At 45.4% G+C, this 24577-nt stretch overlaps 1 protein-coding gene across 1 annotated transcript in view; it reads right to left on the bottom strand.

Annotated features, from left to right (window-relative positions):
• The window catches only part of LOC124795801, a 91031-nt gene extending 67199 nt beyond the window's left edge, over positions 1-23832 (bottom strand). The window contains exon 1 of the mRNA XM_047259882.1: positions 23723-23832. Within this exon, the coding sequence (XP_047115838.1) occupies positions 23723-23832 (110 nt within the window). The remainder of the gene's footprint in view (positions 1-23722) is intronic.
• Between the last annotated feature and the right edge of the window lie 745 nt (positions 23833-24577).

The raw sequence follows: 24577 nt of genomic DNA, 5'->3' as shown, positions 1-24577 counted from the left end.
TGCAGATCGTTTCCAGCAGCTATCCGAAGATGATGACCTGTACAGTTAATCTCATTTTCCACAGCGACAGGGTAGCGGATGTCTGGGTGTTCTGTTTCTAAGAGTACTGTTTCCTCATTTTGCAGTCATGTACATGATTACTCTTCCAGTGTTGACCATCGCCGGAAGGTGCTGTCCACAACACGTGGGAGGTACTACAAATAAAAAGAGGTACTGTTATCTCACTGGCCAAAAAAGTAAAATAAAAACGAAATAAAAACATATGGAGGGTTTCGCAGAATTTGGAAATAGGATGAGTTTGCAGCATTGAGGAACAATTGCAAACAATTGTCTGAAGGTGATGACCTCTACATTTAATCCCATGCTCCACAGTGAAGTAGGAGATATCCAGTGTTCCGCCAAGGCTGCCTAGAGCTCAGCCAAGTGTGTCAGTCAATCATTATGTGGTAATCAACAGCGTACCAGTGAATGGACGGAATGGGAAAGATACCACTGGCATGGGACGATGTACTGTAATACACACTGTAGTTGATAGTGAGATCAATTTTAGCAATTTTACCAGTTGTTCCGTAATTTCAATTCCAGGCAATGATAAGGGAGAATGCTCCGCAATTTCTGCTTCATCGCTAAATCACCCCTCCACTTGTTTGAAAGTACCATATAATAGATTATGATTGCAGCTACATGACTGTGCAGTACATCCATTCGACCACATATTTCAAATTATACAATACAGCGTCCTATACCGATGCAATTAAGTTATCTACATATTTCCCGCGCATCGGTCATTGTGCAGAATTTACGATTACGACTGGCCATTGTTCCCTGTGTGGATGGGGGTCACAGTATTGCTGCAACACCAGTCTTACCCATGGCACCCATCCAAATGCACAAGATCTCCCGAGATGCTTGCATGTCGAGGAGGGTAGCACTTGTTATCAGTTCATAGTGGACATCAGAGTGTTGCTTGTTAAAACAGATGGTAAGAAGCTGGCTGGCTGGCTCTGAGCACTATGGGACTTAACATCTTAGGTCATCAGTCCCCTAGAACTTAGAACTACTTAAACCTAACTAACCTAAGGACAGCACACAACACCCAGCCATCACGAGGCAGAGAAAATCCCTGACCCCGCCGGGAATCGAACCCGGGAACCCGGGAGTGGGAAGCGAGAACGCTACCGCACGACCACGAGATGCGGGCATGGTAAGAAGAAACGTGTGGTTTATACATGGTGGTGCTCCAGACTGATGGAGTTTGAAATATTTCACATAAATCAAGCGTGCAGTCAATTCTCAAGGAGTCAGTACCAGGCAGATACGAGCATGAGAGAAATGAGTGTAGAGCATAAACACACACTCCGATGATCACACGATTCTGCACCTAAAAATGCTATATTGTAAAAGCCATAAAGTTTTTGAAGTATCAACCGTTGCAGAGTGCAACGCTGTTAATTAATGCAGTATACGTATGTTCGCCCAACATCAGACTATAACCACAACGCAAGTTTCCTATCTCAATCACTACAGTGACAAATTTTAAAATGATAAAATTATACACTATTCTGGTGTCCTAGGAAGGCATCGTCGTTGTATATCCACCGCTCGATCTGCTTATAAGCCCACTAGAAGGAAGTATGGAGACTGTTGTTCGGTCTATTAAGAAATTAACGTATTTTATACGACTTTCTAAGTCGAAAACGTACGTACCCTCAGTCACACTTCCCATGTCAGTCATACATATAGTTAGAAGTAGTAGTATCGGTTTTGACGGATTAGGCCGTCTCACTATGAAAACAGCGATACGTTGAGGTATCACACACATACTGCTACAGGAAAATGCATACGAAGAAGCAGCATCACGACCAGCAGACAAAGGATATGTAACAGTGTTATTGCTTTTTACAGCAGTATCACTACAGCTCCAGTAGCATTCCTCTTGCACAAAGAAGTCCTGGTCTCGTGTTAGGTGGTTTTTCTCACTTGTAGGATAATATAGCAATTTCGTCTTAACACAACATCTCTCGAGTACACCCCCTCCCCCCCCCCCCTCACATTGTTAAAAATGATATCTGTGACAACGGTCCACTCTCCTACGGAGCACTTAAGGACATGGCTTAAGTCTGATAAATGCAATGATCCTTCTCCTTAATACTTAAGGAATAAGACTGTTTGAGAGAAACCTGTAATTCGGAAATATCTATATTCGACTGCATGCTTGAGAACACAATCATGGATTGGGATGCACATGTTTTGCCTGCTTTAATATGGCGCCTCTGTCGCCTTTGTTGGAGTATGTGTTACTAAAACCCATGTAGTTGACAAGGGGAGAGGGAGGGTTGAAAGTGAATGCATCCAGAGCATAATTTGTAAGACTTTTTCGGTCTTGAGTGACCGTGTAACCCCCCCCCCCCCTCACCCCCTATCACCGAGCGAGGTGGCGCAGTGGTTAGCACACTGGACTCGCACTCGGGAGGACGACGGTTCAATCCCGCGTCCGGCCATCCTGATTTAGGTTTTCCGTGATTTCCCTAAATCGCTCCAGGCAAATGCCGGGATGGTTCCTTTCAAAGGGCACGGCCGACTTCCTTCCCCATCCGCCCCTAATCCGATGAGACCGATGACCTCGCTGTCTGGTCTCCTCCCCCAAAAAACCAACCAACCAACCCACCCCCTATCCATCTCAAATCACTGCATTTCGTGGTACTTTTTCTCTAATTTTATGTATTCTCAGTCAATTTGAGTAATTTTGAAAGTTCGTTTTCGGAATTTTACATATTTCTTCGCATTTTCCTCCATTTTACGCATTTACCATAAATTTGTTGTAACCATACGAGGTTTTTCTCGATTTTTACCGACTTTATGCCATCAACTGCAGTGTGTATTACAGTCCAGCGTCCCGTATCAATGGTGTCTTTCCCATCATATCCGCCCACTGGTACGCTGTAATTACCAAATAATGATTGATTGGCTGAGCTCTAGGCAACCTTGGCGGAACACTGATATCTCCTACTTGTCACTGTGGAGCATGGGATTAAATGTAGAGGTCATCACCTTCAAACAATTGTTTGCAAGTGTTCCTCAATGCTGCAAACTCATCCTACTTCCAAATGCTGAGAAACTCTCCATATGTTTTTATTTCCTTTTTTATTTTATTTTTTGGCCAGTGAGATAACAGTACCTCTTTTTGTTTGTAGTACCTCCCACGTGTTGTGGACAGCACCTTCCGGCGATGGTCAACACTGGAAGAGTAATCATGTACATGACTGCAAAAGAGGAAACAGTGTTGTTCGAAACAGAACACCCAGGCATCCGCTACCCAGTCGCTGTGGATGATGAGATTAACTGTAGAGGTCATCACCTTCGGATAACTGCTGGAAACGATCTTCAATACCACAAACTCTTCCAGTTTCCATATACTTCGATGTCTTCCACATTTTTGTCAACGAGAAACATCGTTTCTGTGTTTTATTTCTACCAACCTGTGTGTTGTGGAAGCTGCATAATGTACACCATGCAGTGTCAGCTTTCTGTGAGAACCAAAGAATCAAAATGTCTGTTTAGCAGCAGTTGACACGGATCTCGAAGTTATGGTGGAAGAATCTAAGTGTATAGGCGTGAACACTGCTTGGTTATGCTAAACCGAAAAAAAAAGTGTAGTAAACTGCTTATGAAGTAACAATATAGGAACCCTCTTGTGTGGTTGATAGTCTGTTGGATGTGGATTTCCTCCAATATATACGACAAAACTCTGTGCAGGTCTGTGCAAACGACTTCGAACACTGGTGTTCAGCTCCAGTCGAGCGATATGTATATACGGAATATGCGTGATGACAAAATGCAGATGGTATTTGTGTTTCAATGTATTGGAAGAGAGAGACGCGGTAAAATCTTATAGGACGTTCTACACTCCTGGAAATGGAAAAAAGAACACATTGACACCGGTGTGTCAGACCCACCATACTTGCTCCGGACACTGCGCGAGGGCTGTACAAGCAATGATCACACGCACGGCACAGCGGACACACCAGGAACCGCGGTGTTGGCCGTCGAATGGCGCTAGCTGCGCAGCATTTGTGCACCGCCGCCGTCAGTGTCAGCCAGTTTGCCGTGGCATACGGAGCTCCATCGCAGTCTTTAACACTGGTAGCATGCCGCGACAGCGTGGACGTGAACCGTATGTGCAGTTGACGGACTTTGAGCGAGGGCGTATAGTGGGCATTCGGGAGGCCGGGTGGACGTACCGCCGAATTGCTCAACACGTGGGGCGTGAGGTCTCCACAGTACATCGATGTTGTCGCCAGTGGTCGGCGGAAGGTGCACGTGCCCGTCGACCTGCGACCGGACCGCAGCGACGCACGGATGCACGCCAAGACCGTAGGATCCTACGCAGTGCCGTAGAGGACCGCACCGCCACTTCCCAGCAAATTAGGGACACTGTTGCTCCTGGGGTATCGGCGAGGACCATTCGCAACCGTCTCCATGAAGCTGGGCTACGGTCCCGCACACCGTTAGGCCGTCTTCCGCTCACGCCCCAACATCGTGCAGCCCGCCTCCAGTGGTGTCGCGACAGGCGTGAATGGAGGAACGAATGGAGACGTGTCGTCTTCAGCGATGAGAGTCGCTTCTGCCTTGGTGCCAATGATGGCCGTATGCGTGTTTGGCGCCGTGCAGGTGAGCGCCACAATCAGGACTGCATACGACCGAGGCACACAGGGCCAACACCCGGCATCATGGTGTGGGGAGCGATCTCCTACACTGGCCGTACACCACTGGTGATCGTCGAGGGGACACTGAATAGTGCACGGTACATCCAAACCGTCATCGACCCCATCGTTCTACCAATCCTAGACCGGCAAGGGAACTTGGTGTTGCAACAGGACAATGCACGTCCGCATGTATCCCGTGCCACCCAACGTGCTCTAGAAGGTGTAAGTCAACTACCCTGGCCAGCAAGATCTCCGGATCTGTCCCCCATTGAGCATGTTTGGGACTGGATGAAGCGTCGTCTCACGCGGTCTGCACGTCCAGCACGAACGCTGGTCCAACTGAGGCGCCAGGTGAAAATGGCATGGCAAGCCGTTCCACAGGACTACATCCAGCATCTCTACGATCGTCTCCATGGGAGAATAGCAGCCTGCATTGCTGCGAAAGGTGGATATACACTGTACTAGTGCCGACATTGTGCATGCTCTGTTGCCTGTGTCTATGTGCCTGTGGTTCTGTCAGTGTGATCATGTGATGTATCTGACCCCAGGAATGTGTCAATAAAGTTTCCCCTTCCTGGGACAATGAATTCACGGTGTTCTTATTTCAATTTCCAGGAGTGTATTACAAGGAATGCTATAACTGGTGCAGATAGTTCTAGCGAGACTACATCGATTTTGCTCTCATAAAAGTAACAGGAAGTGGCTCTATCCAAACTCGTGGAATCATGACTGTCTTCGTTATTATCACTACGATTGAAAATTTAAGAATATATATGTTATCACACGTCCTTCATAATCTCTGATTGTAAAGTAGACACCACTGTTATTATAGCCTGTCGTGGAACCTAGAAATGATAGTGTTTTTTCCCCCGACTTGTGTGTCCATTGCCTGAAATAGGCTGTAATGATCAAATTACTTACAGAACTAGGACACGAAAATCTGTTATGTGATAGAAACTTTACAGAGATGTCGGTAGGTGCTTCAAAAATGTCAAATGTAAGCACCTAGACGGTAACTGGTTTCGATGTAACGGAAGAGAGAGAGACACGATACAATCATATAGGAGGATCTATAATAAGACAGAGTCACACGATTTGTTTCGTAAAGTCATATGTGATATAGCTTCGCGTTGGTAAAATGGGATTTGCATAGGGTAGAAAATAGCAACGTCCTCTTGAATTAGTCAATGTAAAATGATTGTGTTTCATTTTCCGAGATGTGAATTAATGGTGTGAAGGTTTGTATTCTCTGTTGTTATTTCACGTGTTTGAAATGTTTTAATACATACATGTATCTATGTCTGAAAGTGAGAGACGATCTCAGCTTGGGTAATTTGTCCATCAAACTGGAAGAAATTGCTTAACAAAGATGTTTTTCCTCTTGAGTTTAAATTCTCGCTTTTTCCTTTACTCCTATGACAGTTTCGAAATAACGAGGACATTCTGCGGCAATTGGTGTTTTCGCAGCAAAATAGTGGAAGCTTTTTTCCTCATTGTATGCAAGTTGGACATGTACAGGTCTCTGATTGTCTATGATCGTTAGATGTCACAAAATAATGAGATGCGAATTGCATCCTGCAGTCGAACGTAAAAACTATACCAATATTATTCATAAACTAAAAGAAATGGACCGCACCTATTTTCGTGGAAGGAGAACATTTTGCTCTCATCGCGATTGTATTCTCCTTTTTAATAGATGCTCGATTATATGAGATGTTTTGATGTCAATCGCAGTTGTCCTCAATCGCAGAACGGCAAGCTGCTGAGGGCGTTGGGAGCCTTACTAATGTGGGTTGTCGCTGGACACAGCTGCGCTGTGACCACGGGGCTGGGACGGACGTCCAGGCTGACGAAAACACATGACATCATCCAGAGTGGGTATGGGAATGCTGTGGGGGTAACTAATTGATCAAATTAATTAATTTTCACATCACTTTGATACCAAAATTGTTCTCGGTGACCCTACTACTCAGGAGTACCCAAAAGATGTGTAGTAGCACCTTTTCCATTTGCTGTATATATAAATGGTTTAGTGTATAGCTTTGGAAGCTCCATCAACCTCCTTGCAGATGACGTGGTTGCCTGTAAGAGGGTAACAATGTTAGAATATTGTAGCAACCTCTATTACATTAATACAGCATTGGGGATAAGTAGAGGAACATGAATGGAACCCCCCAATATCACTGTCAGATTATAATGGGTTTAATACAGGGATGTGACAGCGATGTACTGTTGGCCGTACCATTCAGTCTATGCATCGTAAAAGAAATTGCGGAAACAAAAGTAGGGTTCAGAAGTGGGATTAGAATTCAGGGTGAAAGGATACTAATGATAGAATTCACTGATGACTACACGCATTGATCGTGAGGAAGAACTGAAAGACCGGCCGGAGTGGCCGTGCGGTTCTAGGCGCTACAGTCTGGAACCGCGTGACCGCTACGGTCGCAGGTTCGGATCCTGCCTCCGGCATGGATGTGTGTGATGTCGTTAGGTTAGTTAGGTTTAAGTAGTTCTAAGTTCTAGGGGGCTGATGACCTCAGAAGTCAAGTCTCATAGTGCTCAGATCCATTTGAACCATTTTTGAAGAACTGAAAGAGATGTTAAACGGAATGAATAATCGAATGGACACATGAGTAAAGTGAAGCAGAAAATTATGGGGAGTGGAGGAAATGAGATTTGCAATAAACATAACATCAAAATTGGTGAGAACTAAGTGGATGAAGTTGAGGAATTCCGCTGCCTTCGGAACAGTATCATCCATGACCTGTGATGGACGAAGCACAAAAAGAGACCAGCACGGGCAATGAGAGCCAAAAGAATTATATTAGTGTCAAACACTGGCCTTAATTTGGACAAGATATTTCTAAGAATGTGCTTTTGAAGCACAGAGCTGCAAGAGAGCTAGTCATGGAATATGAGAAAACTGGAAAGGAAGAGAATGGAAGAGTTTGAAATGTGGTGCCATAGGAAAAATTAGGTGGACGAATAGGATAAGAAATGAGGGTATTCGCTGCAGAATCAGCGAACAGAAGAGACATGAAATAATATCTTTCATAATACTTGAGAGGGCTGTAGGGGGTAAAAATTGGAAGGGGTTTGCCAGATATTGGTAAATACCTAACAGATTACTGACGTTAGTCGCATGTGTTACTCTGATATGGAGAGATTGGCATTGGAGGGGGATTCGTGGTTGACTCCCTCAAATCAGTAGAAAGATATGAAAAAAAAGAAGAATAGGTGTTCTTATGAGGGGTGGTTTATTTACTTATTTATTTCTCAAGTGAAGACTTGCTGCCTTTTATTATATAGCAGGCCGTACATTTTGTGATTTGAAATATATAGCATACATATTTAGTTTTATTACTAATATGTTTCTCGTGAATTTCACAAAAGGATGAAAAAACAGAAAATAAAAGGTAAGAAGGTACAAATGTATAAATACAATTTTGTTTACATTTGTTGCTGACATGGATAACGGTAACAAATAAGATATATAATAGGTTGCGGATGTATTTTAAGTTAAAACTGAAACTGTATGTAAGGGAAGAAATTGAGGTGACAGTAAATTTGACTTAGGCATGATGTGACAATTTTTCCCTTTATACCTTCTATGTGTTCGGTGTACGTCTGTTACATGTGTTATCTTGACTGTGGTAATAATTAATAATGTGTTGATTAATTAGGTTACAATGTGTTTCTGAACTTAAGATAACAATCGAGGTTAGGAGTTGATTCAATATGTCATGATCAGTTGCATCAGGTGTGAGGGCTTGGTAAAACTTTGGTCCAGTCAAACCTGATGCGGCGAAAGAAGAAGAAGTGTCACATCTTCAGATAGTGTTACATGTTACGAAATTGCGAGATAACCAAGCATGCAGAGATGTATATTTTCAAAAAAATGTTCAAGTGTGTGTGAATTCTTATGGAACTTAACTGCCAAGGTCATCAGTCCCTAAGCTTACACACTGTTGTTGTTGTTGTCTTCAGTCCTGAGACTGGTTTGTATTCCTCTCTTGGTCTCCCTCTACGATTTTTACCCTTCACGTTGCCCTCCAATGCTAAATTTGTGATCCCTTGATGCCTCAGAACATGTCCTACCAACCGGTCCCTTCTTCTTGTCAAGTTGTGCCACAAACGCTTCTTCTCCCCAATTCTGTTCAATACCTCCTCATTAGTTGTGATATCTACCCATCTAATCTTCAGCATTCTTCTGTAGCACCACATTTCAAAAGCTTCTATTCTCTTCTTGACTAAACTATTTATCGTCCATGTTTCACTTCGATACATGGCTACACTCCATACAAATACTTTCAGAAACGACATCCTGACACTTAAATCTATACTCAATGTTAACAAATTTCTCCTCTTCAGAAACGCTTTCCTTGCCATTACCAGTCCTTATTTTATATCCTCTATACTTCGACCGTTATCAGTTTTTTGCTCCCCAAATAGCACAACTCCTATACCATTCATTTCCTAATCTAATTCCCTCAACATCACCCGACTTAATTCGACTACATTCCATTATCCTTGTTTTGCTTTTGTTGATGTTCATCTTATACCCTCCTTTCAAGACACTGTCCATTCCGTTCAACCGCTCTTCCAAGTCCTTTGCTGTCTCTGACAGAATTACAATGTCATCGGCGAACCTCAACGTTTTTATTTCTTCTCCGTGGATTTTAATGCCTACTCCGAATTTTTCTTTTGTTTCCTTTACTGCTTGCTCAATATACAGATTGAATAACATCGTGGACAGGCTACAAACCTGTCTCACTCACGTCCCAACCGCTGCTACACTTTCATGCCCCTCGACTCTTATAACTTCCATCTGGTTTCTGTAAATAGCCTTTCGCTTCCTGTATTTTACCCCTACCATCTTTAGAATTTGAAAGAGAGTATTCCAGTCAACATTGCCAAAAGCTTTCTCTAAGTCTACAAATGCTAGAAACGTAGGTTTGCCTTTCCTTAATCTATTTTCTAAGATAAGTCGTAGGGTCAGTATTGCCTCACGTGTTCCAACATTTCTACGGAATCCAAACTGATCTTCCCTGAGGTCGGCTTCTACCAGTTTTTCCATTCGTCTGTAAAGAACTCGCGTTAGTATTTTGCAGCTGTGACTTATTAAACTGATAGTTCGTTAATTTTCACATCTGTCAACACCTGCTTTCTTTGGGATTGGAATTATTATATTCTTCTTGATGTCTGAGGGTATTTCACCTGTCTCATACGTCTTGCTCACCAGATGGTAGAGTTTTGTCAGGACTGGCTCTCCCAAGGCCGTCAGTAGTTCTAATGGAATGTTGTCTACTCCCGGGGCCTTGTTTCGACTCAGGTCTTTCAGTGCTGTGTCAAACTCTTCACGCAGTATCGTATCTCCCATTTCATCTTCATCTACTTCCTCTTCCATTTCCATAATATTGTCCTCAAGTACATCGCCCTTGTATAGACCTTCTATATACTCCTTCCACCTTTCTGCTTTCCCTTGTTTGCTTAGAACTGGGTTTCCATCTGAGCTCTTGATATTCATACAAGTGGTTCTCTTTTCTCCAAAGGTCTCTTTAATTTTCCTGTAGGCAGTATCTATCTTACCCCTAGTGAGATAAGCCTCTACATCCTTACATTTGTCCTCTATCCATCCCTGCTCAGCCATTTTGCACTTCCTATCGATCTCATTTTTGAGACGTTTGTATTCCTTCTTGCCTGCTTCATTTACTGCATTTTTATATTTTCTCCTTTCATCAACTAAATTCAATATTTCTTCTGTTACCCAAGGATTTCTACTAGCCCTTGTCTTTTTACCTACTTGATCCTCTGGTGCCTTCACTACTTCATCCCTCAGAGCTACCCATTCTTCTTCTACTGTATTTCTTTGCCCCATTCCTGTCAATTGTTCCCTTATGCTGTCCCTGAAACTCTGTACAACCTCTGGTTCTTTCAGTTTATCCAGGTCCCATCTCCTTAAATTCCCACCTTTTTGCAGTTTCTTCAGTTTTAATCTACAGATCATAAGCAATAGATTGTGGTCAGAGTCCACATCTGCTCCTGGAAATGTCTTACAATTTAAAACCTGGTTCCTAAATCTCTGTCTTACCATTATATAATCTATCTGATACCTTCTAATATCTCCAGGATTCTTCCATGTATAAACCTTCTTTTATGTTTCTTGAACCAAGTGTTAGCTATGATTAAGTTATGCTCTGTGCAAAATTCTACCAGACGGTTTCCTCTTTCATTTCTCTCCCCCAATCCATATTCACCCACTATGTTTCCTTCTCTCCCTATTCCTACTCTCGAATTCCAGTCACCCATGACTAGTAAATTTTCGTCTCCCTTCACTACCTGAATAATTTCTTTTATCTCATCATACATTTCATCAATTTCTTCATCATCTGCAGAGCCAGTTGGCATATAAACTTGAACTACCGTAGTAGGCATGGGCTTCGTGTCTATTTTGGCCACAATAATGCGTTCACTATGCTGTTTGTAGTAGCTTACCCGCACTCCTATTTTTTTATTTATTATTAAACCTACTTCTGCATTACCCCTATTTAATTTTGTATTTATAACCCTGTATTCACCTGACCAAAAGTCTTGTTCCTCCTGCCACCGAACTTCACTAATTCCCACTATATCTAACTTTAACCCATCCCTTTCCCTTTTTAAATTTTCTAACCTACCTGCCCGATGAAGGGATCTGACATTCCACGCTCCGATCCGTAGAACGCCAGTTTTCTTTCTCCTGATAACGACGTCCTGTTGAGTAGTCCCCGCCCGGAGATCCGAATGGGGGACTATTTTACCTCCGGAATATTTTACCCAAGCGGACGCCATCATCATTTAACCATACAGTAAAGCTGCATGCCCTCGGGAAAAATTACAGCTGTAGTTTCCCCTTGCTTTCAGCCGTTCGCAGTTCCAGCGCAGCAAGGCCGTTTTGGTTAGTGTTACAAGGCCAGATCAGTCAATCATCCAAACTGTTGCCCCTGCAACTACTGAAAAGGCTGCTGCCCCTCTTCAGGAACCACACGTTTGTCTGGCCTCTCAACAGATACTCCTCCGTTGTGGTTGCACCTACGGTACGGCCATCTGTATCGCTGAGGCACGCAAGCCTCCCCACCAACGGCAAGGTCCATGGTTCATGGGGGTAGGCTTACAGACTACTTAACCTAAATTATCCTAAAGACAAACACACATACACCCGTGCCCGAGGGAGGACTCGAACCTCCGCCGGGACCAGCCGCACAGTCCAGGACTGCAGCGACATAGACCGCTCGGCTAATCCCGCGCGGCACACATTTTCAGATTGATTCGATTTAGTGTTGGAAAATCTTAGCTTATTTTTACTATGTTTGTACGTGTATCTCGTTTTCACTTTCTGTGTTTATATATTATCTGAGCCAGTGTTTGTGTTTGTATCTGTATCTTTTACTATGTACTGCTAATCTGTCAGATGTGGAACCTGTCTTATTCCAGCGTATTATCTCTCCTGTTTGTACACCACAGGTAGAGCTCGCGATATTTCGCGTGCTAGGTTTTTTTCCAGAGTTCCAGTCATCCCATTTGCGTATTAACTATCCTATGTCTCTGTTTCATAACCTCGGTCTTATGTATCCCATGGGATTGCAGATGAGTACTATGTGCTCACCACAGTTGCAAGTGAGAGTCTGTTTTACGCCAGACTTGCACAGTACACGGGCTGTGAGCCGTGAATAGAGCACCATGCGACGTGTTCGGTATATGTGCTTCAAATTCATACGCTCTCTGATAATGGGGAAGAATGAGTAGACCTGACTTCCCCTGCCAGTTGTGTCCCACACTGTCTGCCATATGTCAGTTCTCCACTTGCTTAATTTCCGTTTGTCCGTTATGTCTTGTCGGGTTCTGTCTCTTATTTTGAAGCATCTTCCCCTCTTCAGCCAGTAGGCCACTGCTCTGTGGCGAACTGTAACATCTTTAGGAAAGCTCCCAGTACCACACACAGTGCCTTAATGGAGGTCGTGCCGAACACCCGCGAGATTCTGAGTAGAACACTCCTCTGGCCGCGCCTCACAGTGATTTTATACGTACCTAAGCATAATCGATGTGCCCAAGCACTATCAGCAAGCAAATGCTATTTACTCAAAGAGTGCTGTGTAGTATGTCCTCATTGCTTGTAGAGATAGTCCGTCTCGTATAGTGTTCAGTCTTGCAAGTCTGTGCATGAGTTCCGTCTCTTTGTTAATTGTTAGTCTAGCATCTTCGTTAATGTGCAAATATTCGTCAATATAAATCCAAAGTATCTTATCATATCTTTCCTTTTTTAGATATGTTGTTTAACTTTATAACTGAATTTATTTTCAGTGTGCCTCTTAGAAGTAGGTAAACAGTTTTGTTAGTTCCTATTATGAGTTTGTTGTTCGTTCATCACTCACCGATGAAAGCAAGGAGCCGCATGGCTTCAATCTCTAATTGGGACGTGGAGTTTGGAGTTACCATGACCATAAAACAATCAGCGTAGGCAATCATCCCGTTTGCCTACCTTCTAGTGCACTCAGTAGTGGTTCTGTGGCTACGTCCCAGGAAATCAGTCCGTGTATGGATCCTTGCAGACAAGCCTTTGTTACCCTCTTTATATTATTTTGACGACCAGTCTTCCATTCCACTATCCTGCTTTTACAATAATCTCTAAGGCTGTTTTATAGAGCCAGTGGAATATTCATCCCCGTAAGTCTTGTTAACAGCGCCGGACACCAAATGGTGACGATAGGACCAGCTATTTCAATTAGGACTGCTACTATGTATTTGTGACATATTGCCTTTTTCAATCCTGTGGCCCTGTTTACTGCATCGTCGTTGGATTTACATGGTCGAAAGGCAAACTGATGTGGGTTAAGGCCGAAGAGCTTCATGTGCGACTGAAATCTGTCGCACGGAAATCTCTCCTGTACCTTTGTCAGAATGCTAATGAAGCATATCGGTCTGTACGTCTTAGGGCTCAGTCAGGTCTTTGTCCTCCGCTTTCTTCATTATAGCTGCATTTGCCGTATTCCATACATTCGGTAGTTGTCCTTCTAGTAGAACATCATTCAGTAAGTCTGTCATATACGGTACAATAAGTGAAGCAGCTTATTTCACGCCTTCAGAGTGGATGCCATCCGTACCCGCTGCCTTTTTTTATTTTATTTTGTTTGATGCCAATGCAGCCTCCTCGCGAGCGAAGGACATGATGACACCTTCGTTTCCGTACTTTTCATCTAATCGTACGCGAAGGTCGGTGTGAAGTTGGTTATCCTGAGTGTGGTCATCGTCAGGAAGTAGTTTGATCAGGAGATACTGTGCTGTGCATCTGCAACCCCTTGTGGTCGTACCATCTGGTTTTTCAGTGTTGATAATACTGTCGGGGTTTTGATATGTTCAGTCTGTAGATTAAACAGTTCCTTCCTCCCCTCAGATGTTGTTCTGAAAGTTTCTCCTAACACACGTATCCCAGTGCTCTTTCCTGGTCTTATGTAGTTCGTCTTTGTATCGTGTTTTAGCGTCTTGGTAATATTGAAGTCCAATTTCTCTTCCCTGTGCTGCTTTTGATTTTTGGTAATATCGTCGTTTATCACGGGTGTCTCTTCTTAGTCTTGTTAACAGTGATGACTAAGATGTCCTTTATTTCGCTGCAGGTACTGCTATTGTTTGTGCTCTCTGTAAGACATCTGTAAGAACGTGAGCTCTGTAATCTACGCTTCCCTGGATGATACATAAAGGAAATCCTTTAATCACGTGACTTAGTTTTTGCTAGTTTGCTTTCCGTAGCGGCAATCTTGGTTCTTGTGATGTGTACGTGTCTGTGTTTGTTTTAATGTTGTATTGCGTTATGATCACTGATTATTCTCCTATCGAGCACCTGTCAGTTCGCTACCTGCATTAATGTTGATACCTTCTCCAATATTTCCGCGGTGAATTAGTGGTTGGTCTGATTTTCTTGAAACGAAAAGATTACATTCATTTATTACGTCACCTATTATTTTTTTTTCCTAGCTTCCGTTCTGTCACACTGCCAGAGAGTTGACTTAGCATTTATTTCTGTTAATATAAGCAGTCATCTGCCATTTGCAAATCGCGCAACTTCTATTATTGTAGCAAAAGGCTTCATATCAAACAACTGCTGCGCGTAGATTGACAAGATGATCCATTTTTTTCCTACCTGAAGTTATTTCGACAGTAGCCGTATGTTGTGTGCATAGCTGCGTTATTTGTGTTACTGTAAAGTTAGTGTTTACCACAAAGATTACAGCCATTACCTTGTTTGCGTCTGTGATTTGCATGTACTGCCTCGGAAGGCATGGTATTCCTCCAGTTCGTGGGTATGGTTGTTGTAGACGCAATATATCCTCGCGTACCCATACAGTTTAGCTGCAATAGTTTCACTGTGAGAATTTAGTAAAAACAAAGCAATCCGGCCCGCTCTGGGTGTGATCGAGGTACACGGGTCCATGCGCCCTTACTAGGTTCTTGAAAATATTGTCAAGCTTAAGGCCTTCATTTCTTTGTCCACATAATTTGCGTAAAAGATTACAAAGTTTGCGTTTATCTGTTGGTACTTTTTGGTTTGTACAATAATTCTGTCTTTTGTTCTGCATATAGTGTCGCCCAGTAGGTAATTCAGTCTTGTTACTAGTCAAACTGCAGCTTGAAAAACTCCTTCCTTTTCCACCACTTAGGCGCAAGTTCTCTTAGATGTCACCGTAGTCTGTTTCGTTTCTTACTTCATGGCTTGTTAACTCTGTCTGATGTACTGGATGGTAGTGTTTATCTCCTGATGTAGTTTTCGGTTTTGGGTGATAAGGTGTGGCGTCAGTTGAAGATTGCTGTGATTTTTCAGTGTGAGGTTTTTGTCTGTTCATGTTGCTTGTAGTGTCTATATGGTGTGTGGCACTTTTTATTGTTTGTTCTGTTCGTCTTTGTTTTGCATTGGTAATTGTTTCTTGTACTTGAGTTGATTTTCGTGTGTATTCCCACTATGGATGGAACGTACAGTTTGCATATATGGTTTGCATTTTGCTGTGCCACATCCGTATTTTTCTTTAGTTGTTATTTCATGACATGTTAACCTGCCCTCTGGTGAGGGAATAAGTAATTTACGTTTATGTTGTTTCGGTGCATTCAGATGTATTGGTGTTTCGTCTGTGTCATGATTCAGTTCTGGATACGCTTGACCGTGTCTTGGGTGTCTATCGTCATTTTTATATACATCTGTGGCGCGTAATTCGTTGTTTTTAACGTCTTCTTTACTGAGGGATAGTCATAAAGTTTTAATTAGGTGATTAATTTTTGTTTGTTATGATATGAGTACCTGTCTGCATTCCTCGCACACTATGAAATCCCCGCGGTGCGATACCGTTGCAGTATGCAAGAGGAGCGGAAGGAAAATGGCGCAGTGCTTTTGTTTAGTGTAGCATCGAGCGGCAATTCGTTCTCTGTATATGAAGGGGAACGCCCTACAACAATCCTTGAGTAGCTGGTGTAAGCACACTGCAACAACGCACCGTAATATGCAACTGCATTTAGGTGGCGTGGACACACCAGTGTCGTCAGACAAGTCTGAATGATTTAAGACATAAGTGTCTGAGGGTCTCCGTGCGAAGAACATGGAATTACAAGAGGAGTTGTTACCCTGGTGCTCGCCATGGAGGTCATAGTGGAAAAAAATGTCAGTCATGGATCAGTTTTAAACATTTTGCACGACATTTTGAACAGGGCAAGGTTTGGCAGCCGCTGGCTTGCACAACTGCACATTCCCATTCAAAAATCCTATCCAACTGAGGCTGCAGCGAAAATGTTGCAGCTGCCACAGGCGAATCCAGATAGCCTCTTAAATTGCTTATTCACTTTGGACGAATGCTGGGAAGAAAGGAACATAAGGAAACCAATGGATTCATCTTGCCAAGGAAATGTATGGTGGTAGCAGATATGTTAGCAACGGTCGAATCATCGCAGGAGCATACTATCAAAATCTCCTGACGAATTTACAGGAGAAATACCAGGCGAAGTATCGCTTGAAGAAATCCAAGGACCTGTTTATGCTCCTCGACAACGTCCGAGTTCTTTCTGGTCAAGGCAAATCACACATGCCGGTTTTTGTGTTATCAGGTTTTGCCTATGCCCCCCCCCCCCCCCGGCACGTCCCCACTCGCCAATAACACCAAGCTTATTCTCTGGAATCGTATCTTGTAATTTCTTCCACATTCTTTAGATGAAGAAACCACAGCGGTGCAAGAATTTCCAGAATGACCACGAGGTGATTTATGAAAAGCCATAATCCAAATCTCTATAACAAAGGCCTCTGCCAAGATAGGAAGCATGAATACGAAGGGAAAGAATATACAGAATTATCATGTTTCTTGGACACCCTGACTTTTCTCTAGGTTATATTTTCGTGACTTCGCCCCCCCCCCCCCCCCTCCCTCCCTTATATGTACGGTCGTATGGTAACAGTTTGCTTGCGAAAACAGCGACTGTTACCACTTGTCAGTAACAGTGCCACATTAATGTGATACAAAGAAAAAAATAATACCTGGATAAGCAGCAGAAAATACGCAACATCTACTACAAAGGTATCTGTTTATTCTAATAAAAGTGTTATTTGTCTGGTGGGTTAAAGAAAGAATCGTGTGCTACGAACTGCTTTCCAGGAATGTAGCTAAAATTGATTACCAACAACCTGACGCCTTTTGTGGAAGGAAAAAGACCGTCAGTTTATCAGATTCTGTTGAAAGCTAATGGCAGCTACACGTCAGTCAGCACATCGCCGTCGTCTATTGAAGTGTTGGGTAAATGACTTTACCTCGTTCACGTGCAGTCGATTTAGTGCTCTTATACGTCACCGTGTTCCTTTCGCTGACTGTCTTCATGTGAACTGCAACCGTTACGAAGGTGTATTTCAAACTCAGCTTTACAGTTTCTTCGTCACAGGCCATGAGAGGGAAAAGTAATAAACAATAAGAAAAAAAGTATTACTGATTGATTTCTGTATGCTATTTGTTTAAAATAAAACTGATGCATCTGTCGAAGATTTAACAAACATTTATGCTTCTTGAGAATTAACCACTTTCAAAGAGTGTTCTGTTCCGACAATAGTTACCACGAAACGTGGTGGCGCAAGTACTCAAACATATAATATCGCATAAAAGGTTTAGACTACTCCTTTTTGGCTCTCTAGTACTGGAAACGAGGAATGGAATAAGTGGCAACGATGACTAAAATTTTTAGAATTTCCACACTCTTCCATTTACCGAAAGATACTAAAGTATAATTTATGTATTTACGATTTATCAGCGATTCGCAATGCAGATGTGTTATGCAAACAGATTAACTAATTACCTAATGCACGACACCTTGTTGACGGGCTGGGTGGACACTGGGTATACATTGGTCGCTAGGCAGTAGGCGTATCCATATCTAATCGACAGTTTGCGTACCGTATGTCTGCTAACAAGAACCGCACACAATCTGTGGCAGATATCAAGAAATTATCGAAGTCTCCTGATGAAATGCAGTAAAAGCACAAAGACTGGTCACCTTGAGGCGTTGGGCAGCTCATTTTGTTAACAATAGGTCAGAGAAAGAATTTTACAATAGTCTACTTAACGAAAATTTCAATAATTTGATTTAAACCATTTCTCTGGTATAGACAGCTACCCACTTCTTGGAACGGAATATCTGATTATTACATATAGTTTGTGGTATCTGTAGCGAGAAGCTTCGTTTTTGCAATTGCTTTTATGTACTATAAATTATTACTACCAAAAGTAACTAACATCCATTATTCTATGAGAGTCAGTATTATTAATACGTTAAGAAATGAGGAAATACAGACTGCCTGACTGCAATATTTATTGCCTTCAGTTGTATAATATACCTAAGTAGTATAACTATGGGGTTTCTGGCCCGCTTTTCGGACCTGTGTAGGGGCTGTACCATACTTGCTACCGTGCACATGACGTCTCACATGTGGGTTGTCTATGGGAGGGGCAGGAGAGTAACGATATACGTATTCAGAAAAACCCATAATGTGTCCAGCAAAAATTCTGCATCATCAGTAAATTTCTCACACACACACACACACACACACACACACACACACACACACACACATTTAGATCTTGGAAGTGCGGCTCAATATTCTACCAGCCATTAAAAAGAAACAGCCATCCAGTATGTTACTTTACAGCTGCCATTTTGCCCATTTTCAAAAGTATCTGTAGTACCTGAATTGCCGATATTGGCACCACATTCGAAAGTATCTGGAAAACCTGAATTACATAGTTTGGTGTCACATACAAAAGTATGCAAAAGACCTGAATTAATTAAATGTGTGCCATATTCAGAAGTATCCGAATGACCTGAATAGTGTAAATGAAACAGTCACAGTCTGGTACCGCGGGCCATAGCATTTGAATCCCCGCCAGACGTCATGGACGTCGAAGACTCCTAGAGGTCTCTGCACCATCGCGCCGTAAACTGTGGCGCCACAGTGGAACACGTGGTCCCAGCGGCCAATAGCGGCTCCCCCGATAGACTACTTAAGCGCCTGCCTCTCACTCAGCCAGCCAGTCTAATCTCACGTACCTCTGTGGACACATCGCCTCGCGTTAGACATCTCATTTACTTTCTTGTTCTGTGTACGAGTGGACATGTTTGTTCGGTTTCCTTGTGACTCTGTTGTTCGATCTTGTTGTTGTTCGTTCTGTCCTTCGTTGGTCGTGTCTGTCCTCTCCCACTGTGTTGTGTTTCGCGGGCCTCTCCGCGGGTCCCGCCGCGCTTTCCATCATTTCAACCCTGCGACCATCCCAGTCGCAGTTACAAGATTTTGGCGATGAGGTAAACAGTGGTCGTTGTTGGTATGGAGTCGAAGTTGGTCTGTCTGCTGGAGCAACAGCAGCAGCTCATGCAGCAGCATCAGCTCCAGTTAGACATCTTACAATAGTCGCTGCAGTTGCTAATGGTCAAAGTCGATGCCCGGGACATGTTACCACAACAGCTTCAGAGTCCTCTGATCTCTGATGCTTTCCCGCATCCGCCATCGTTTCCACCCTTTAATGACGTTAAAGAGGACTGGGAAACCTACCTACATTGGCTGAAACAACATTTCACGGCTTCTCAAGTCACAGACGACTCCTTGCAGTGGTTGTTGTTTTTGTCTTGAGTCTCCGTAAGTTGGCACCATTGTCCGATCCTGTGGCTCTCTCTTTCCAGGAGATCTGCCTTTTGCTGACAAACTATTATTCCCAACGCTACCATGTGGTCGCCCCTTGGCTGGAGTTCCACCAGTCCCATAAACAGCTTGGTCAATCGTATCGCTCCTGGGTCATGGACTTGCAGGGTCTCAGCCGTTGATGCGATTTTACGTGCACCAATCAGCAGTGTAAGGCTTCGTATGCGGACTCTGTGATCCGGGTTGTGGTGGTTCAGCTGGCTCCCGATCCTGAGGCCAATACTGCGGCGTTGACACTCGACAACCTCTCCTTGCAAATGATTCTCCACATTTCCCACTCCTTTGAAATTGCTCAAGAGGCTAACAAGCGTATTATGGCACGACCGCGACAGCGGCGTCATGGCGGGTTCCGCCCTCGGGACGTCGACGTGGCCCGGCCGACAGAGGCCAGCGCCATTGGGATTCCTCGTTGTCTGATGTCTCTCTGGCATCGGCGCCTTCGGTCGCCCCTCATCGCCAGTCGTGTGGCCCACTTCCAACTTGCCCACAGTGCTTTACTGCCCATTCGAGGGCTTATTGTCCCCACTGCTGGAAAATGTGTGCACTGTGTAGCAAGGAGGGCCACATCCGATCGGTTTGTCGTAGTCGCTCGACTCGCTCCAGTCCTGACCCTTCTGGGTCCATGCTCTGCAGTCGGTCGTCGTACAAGATGACTCATCAGCGCAGAAGCTTTTCCTCATGCTCTGCATTTTCATCGAGGATGTCAATTTTCAGGTCGACACTGGGGCCACTGTCTCCCTGATTAATATGGCGACATATACCCGGCAGGGCTCTCCTGCGTTATCGCCTCCCTCTCGCCATTTGGTCACCTAAGGAGACGGTTCCATTCCCCTTCGTGGGCAGTTCGTCGTCCAGGCAACATACAAGCGTTTTCCACACCTCATTACCATATTTGTAATCCACCATCTGTCAGCTTTGAGTATTTTTTGGCCTGGATGCGTTTCAACTGTTTGGCTTTTCAATTTCCGACGAAGTTAAGGTCGTTTCCACGGCTGATCCCTTTCAGGACTTGGATGATCTGTGCTCCGCTTTTGCATCAGATGGGCTTCTGGCCTCACATGCGCACATCATCCTATGGCCAGGTGCACAGCCTCGCTTTTTCCGGGCCCGGCCCCTTCCGGTGGCCTTACGGCCAGCAGTCAAGCAGGAACTCGATTGGCTCCAGGCCGCTGGTGTGCTGGAGCCTGTAACTTACAGTGCATGGGCTACACCACTGGTGGTCATACGGAAACCCAATGGGTCCCTTTGGCTGTGTGGGGATTATGGCGCTACAGTCAATGCTCAGTCCCTCAATGACACTTACCCCATTCCCCGACAGGAAGACCTTCTTGTCAAGCTTGCTGGGAGAGAGTATTTTTCCAAGATCGACCTGGCTGAGGCTTACCACCAGTTGCCCTTGGATGCCGACTCTCAGAACATCATGGTTATCAACACGCCTTTCAGATTGTATAAGTACAAGCGCCTTCCCTTTGTTGTCTCTTCGGCATCGGTCATTTTCCAGTGATTCCTGGAGCAGCTTACAAAGCCTATCCCTGCCTGTGTGAATTATCTGGATGACATCTTGGTCACCGGGCAATCCCGCCAGGAACATTTGCAAAACTTCAGCGCCTTATTTCACACTCTGCAGTCTGCTGGTCTATGCTGTCGGCTGGACAAGTATTGTTTTTCTCAACCGAAATCGGAATACTTAGGCCACTGGCTTAGCGAAGATGGCATTCGCCGTTTGGGTCGTAATGTAGCGGCCGTTGAGGTCCTTCCTCGTCCCAAGGACTTATCTGAACTGCAGGTGTTTTTCGGCAAGATTACTTATTAATTAAAGTTCTTGCCACAGGCTGCCTCTGTTGCTCAACCCCTCAATCACTTGCGTCGCAAAGGGGTACCTTTTGTTTGGACTCTTGCCTGAGACCAGGCTTTTCTCTGTTTAAAATCGATGCTGAAGTCCGCCCCTTGCGTTACTCCCTTCTCTCTGGACCGCCCCTTAGTTGTGGCGGATGATGCGTCAGCATACAGCATTGGGGCCATCCTTGCGCATCAGGTGGCCGATGGCTCCCAACAGCCCATCGCTTATGCCTCCAAGACGTTGACCCCAGCACAACAGAACTACTCCCAGATTGAAAAGGAGGCCCTGGCGACCGTTTCGCCTTCCAAAAGTTTCGCACCTATCACTTTGGGGCAAACTTCACCCTCCTGACAGACCATAAACCTTGGTTACACTTTCTGGACCCCACTCTCACCTTCCAGAGTGGACGGCGCAACGTCTCCAGCGCTGGGCATTGTTTTTCCTGTAATTCCGCTTACACCATCCGTTATATGCCCACCGCCCACCAATGCAAATGCGGACACTTTGTCACATCTCCCAGCAGGCCCCTATCCTACCTCTGACCAACAGGAGGTCCTCTGCTTTCACATTGGTTCTGCCCTCCGGGGTGTGCTGGGCAGTCCGCCTCTTATGGGTGCTCACATCGTTGCGGCTACCTGCTGTGACTCTGTCTTGTGGCAGATTCTCAATTACGTGGTCCACGAGTGGCCGTCCTACGTTACTCGTCGGATGCAGTCCAATTTCAACCCCTGGCGCCAACTGTCCCACAGGCTCTCTGTGGTTGATGATGTCCTCCTGTTGGCCACGGAGTTGGATGCCCACCGGGTGGTCATCCCTCCAGAATTGTGGCTTCGGGTGCTCAGTTTGTTACACCATGGGCACTAGGGTATGTCCTGTATGAAAGTATTGGCCCGGCATTGATGGCGATATTAAGCGCCTGGTCCGTGGGTTCACTGTCTGTGCGCATTACCAGGCAAGCCCCCCTCAGTCATTTGCACCCTGGCCTGTGCCTCCCTGGCCCAGGGATCGCATCCATATCGATTTTGCAGGCCCGTTATTGGGGTCCATGTGGTTCAAATGGTTCAAATGGCTCTGAGCACTATGGGACTTAACTGCTGTGGTCATCAGTCCCTTAGAACTTAGAACTACTTAAACCTAACTAACCTAAGGACATCACACACATCCATGCTCGAGGCAGGATTCGAACCTGCGACCATAGTGGTCATGTAGCTCCAGACTGCAGCGCCTAGAACCGCATGGCCACTCCAGCCGGCGGTCCATGTGTTTACTCATCGTTGGTGCCTACTCCAAATACCTATATGTTGTCTGCATGGCATCCACCACCACGGAGGCTACTCTCAACGGCCCTGGCCCAGGTTCTCGCCATTGAGGGCCTTTCACACACGTTGGTCTCTGATAATGGTCCACAATTCTTGACGTCCTCCTTCCAGAACTGCTGTCAAGGCAATGGTATCAAACATATCTCGTAGAACCCCTTTCCATCCTTCGTCCAATGGCGCGGCGGAGAGGCTTGTCAGCACTTTTAAACATCAGTTGACTGAGGCAGTCAATACATCTCCAACCACATTGGCCCTCACCCTGTTTTGAGCACCTATTGCACTATGCCAATTGATGGACATAGTGCGGCAGAGCTCCTTCATGGGCGACAGCTGCGGACCCTGCTCCATTTGCTGGTGCCATCCTCCTCCCGCCCCCACTCCTGACCCTCACAGTGGTATGTCCCTGGCACTGCTGTGTGGGCACATGAGTACGGGCACAAGGCGGGTTGGACACCGGCCATGGTCGTCGTGGCCCATGGGCAGCATGTGACGTCGGTGCAGACATCGAAAGGGTTGGAGCGCCACCATCATAATCAGCTCCACCCTCGTGCTGCCATGGGTCTCTCACCTCTTTCCCTGCCTCCTTGAGGTACGGACGTGATCCTCGAGTCACTGTCCCTGCCCCCTGGTTGCTGTCTCCCTGCGGGCCTGCCACCGGCCCTCTCCACCTCCAGGTGGATTGGCAGCTCCCTCCCCCACCATGCACTCTGGATCGGGTGTCATGGATACCTCATGATTCCCTTCCTTCCCGCCAATTCCGGTTGATGCACCCAGTTCCTCTTCCAACTGCGGCCCACCCTGGCACCATCTGGTGCGTTTCCGCCCCTACATGCATGTACAGGGGATAGGAACCTGGTACCGCGCGCCACTTTATTTGAATCCCTGCCAGACGTCATGGACGTTGAAGACCCCTAGAGGTCTCTGCACCATCGCGACGTAAACTGTGGCGGCGCATGCCTCTTTAGTGCGAGGGCGCCACAGTGGAACACGTAGTTCCAGCGGCCAATAGCGGCTCCCCCGATAGACTACTTAAGTGCCTGCCTCTCGCTCAGCCAGCGGCTCTCCGGTGGTAATTCGAAAGAATAACACCCTTCGATTGTGACATTCAGGTCATTAATCGAAGTGATAGGTTTTGCAGGTGCCAGCCAGCCACCCAGCCAGCCGTCAGCAGCGGTCCAGCCAGCAGCGGTCCAGCCGGCAGCGGTCCAGCCAGCAGCCGGCAGCGGTCCAGCCAGCAGCCGGCAGCGGTCCAGCCGGCAGCCGGCAGCGGTCCAGCCAGCAGCCGGCAGCGGTCCTGCCGGCAGCCGGCAGCAGTCCCAGCCAGCAGCAGCAGCAGCAGCTGCGGCGTCCCCGCTGGCCAGCCAGCGGAGTCGCTCTCCGCCAGCAGCAGCAGAGTGGGCCTTCGGCCCGAGTCTTTTTCATCGCTCTATGTCCTTTTCCTTCTGTTTTTCGACCGCTTGCCCATCCC

Source organism: Schistocerca piceifrons, chromosome 4, assembly GCF_021461385.2.
Source record: "Schistocerca piceifrons isolate TAMUIC-IGC-003096 chromosome 4, iqSchPice1.1, whole genome shotgun sequence".
NCBI classification, from domain to species: domain Eukaryota; kingdom Metazoa; phylum Arthropoda; class Insecta; order Orthoptera; family Acrididae; genus Schistocerca; species Schistocerca piceifrons.
The sequence above is the reverse complement of the archived record's forward strand: the minus strand, read 5'-3'. Positions and strand labels throughout refer to the sequence as shown.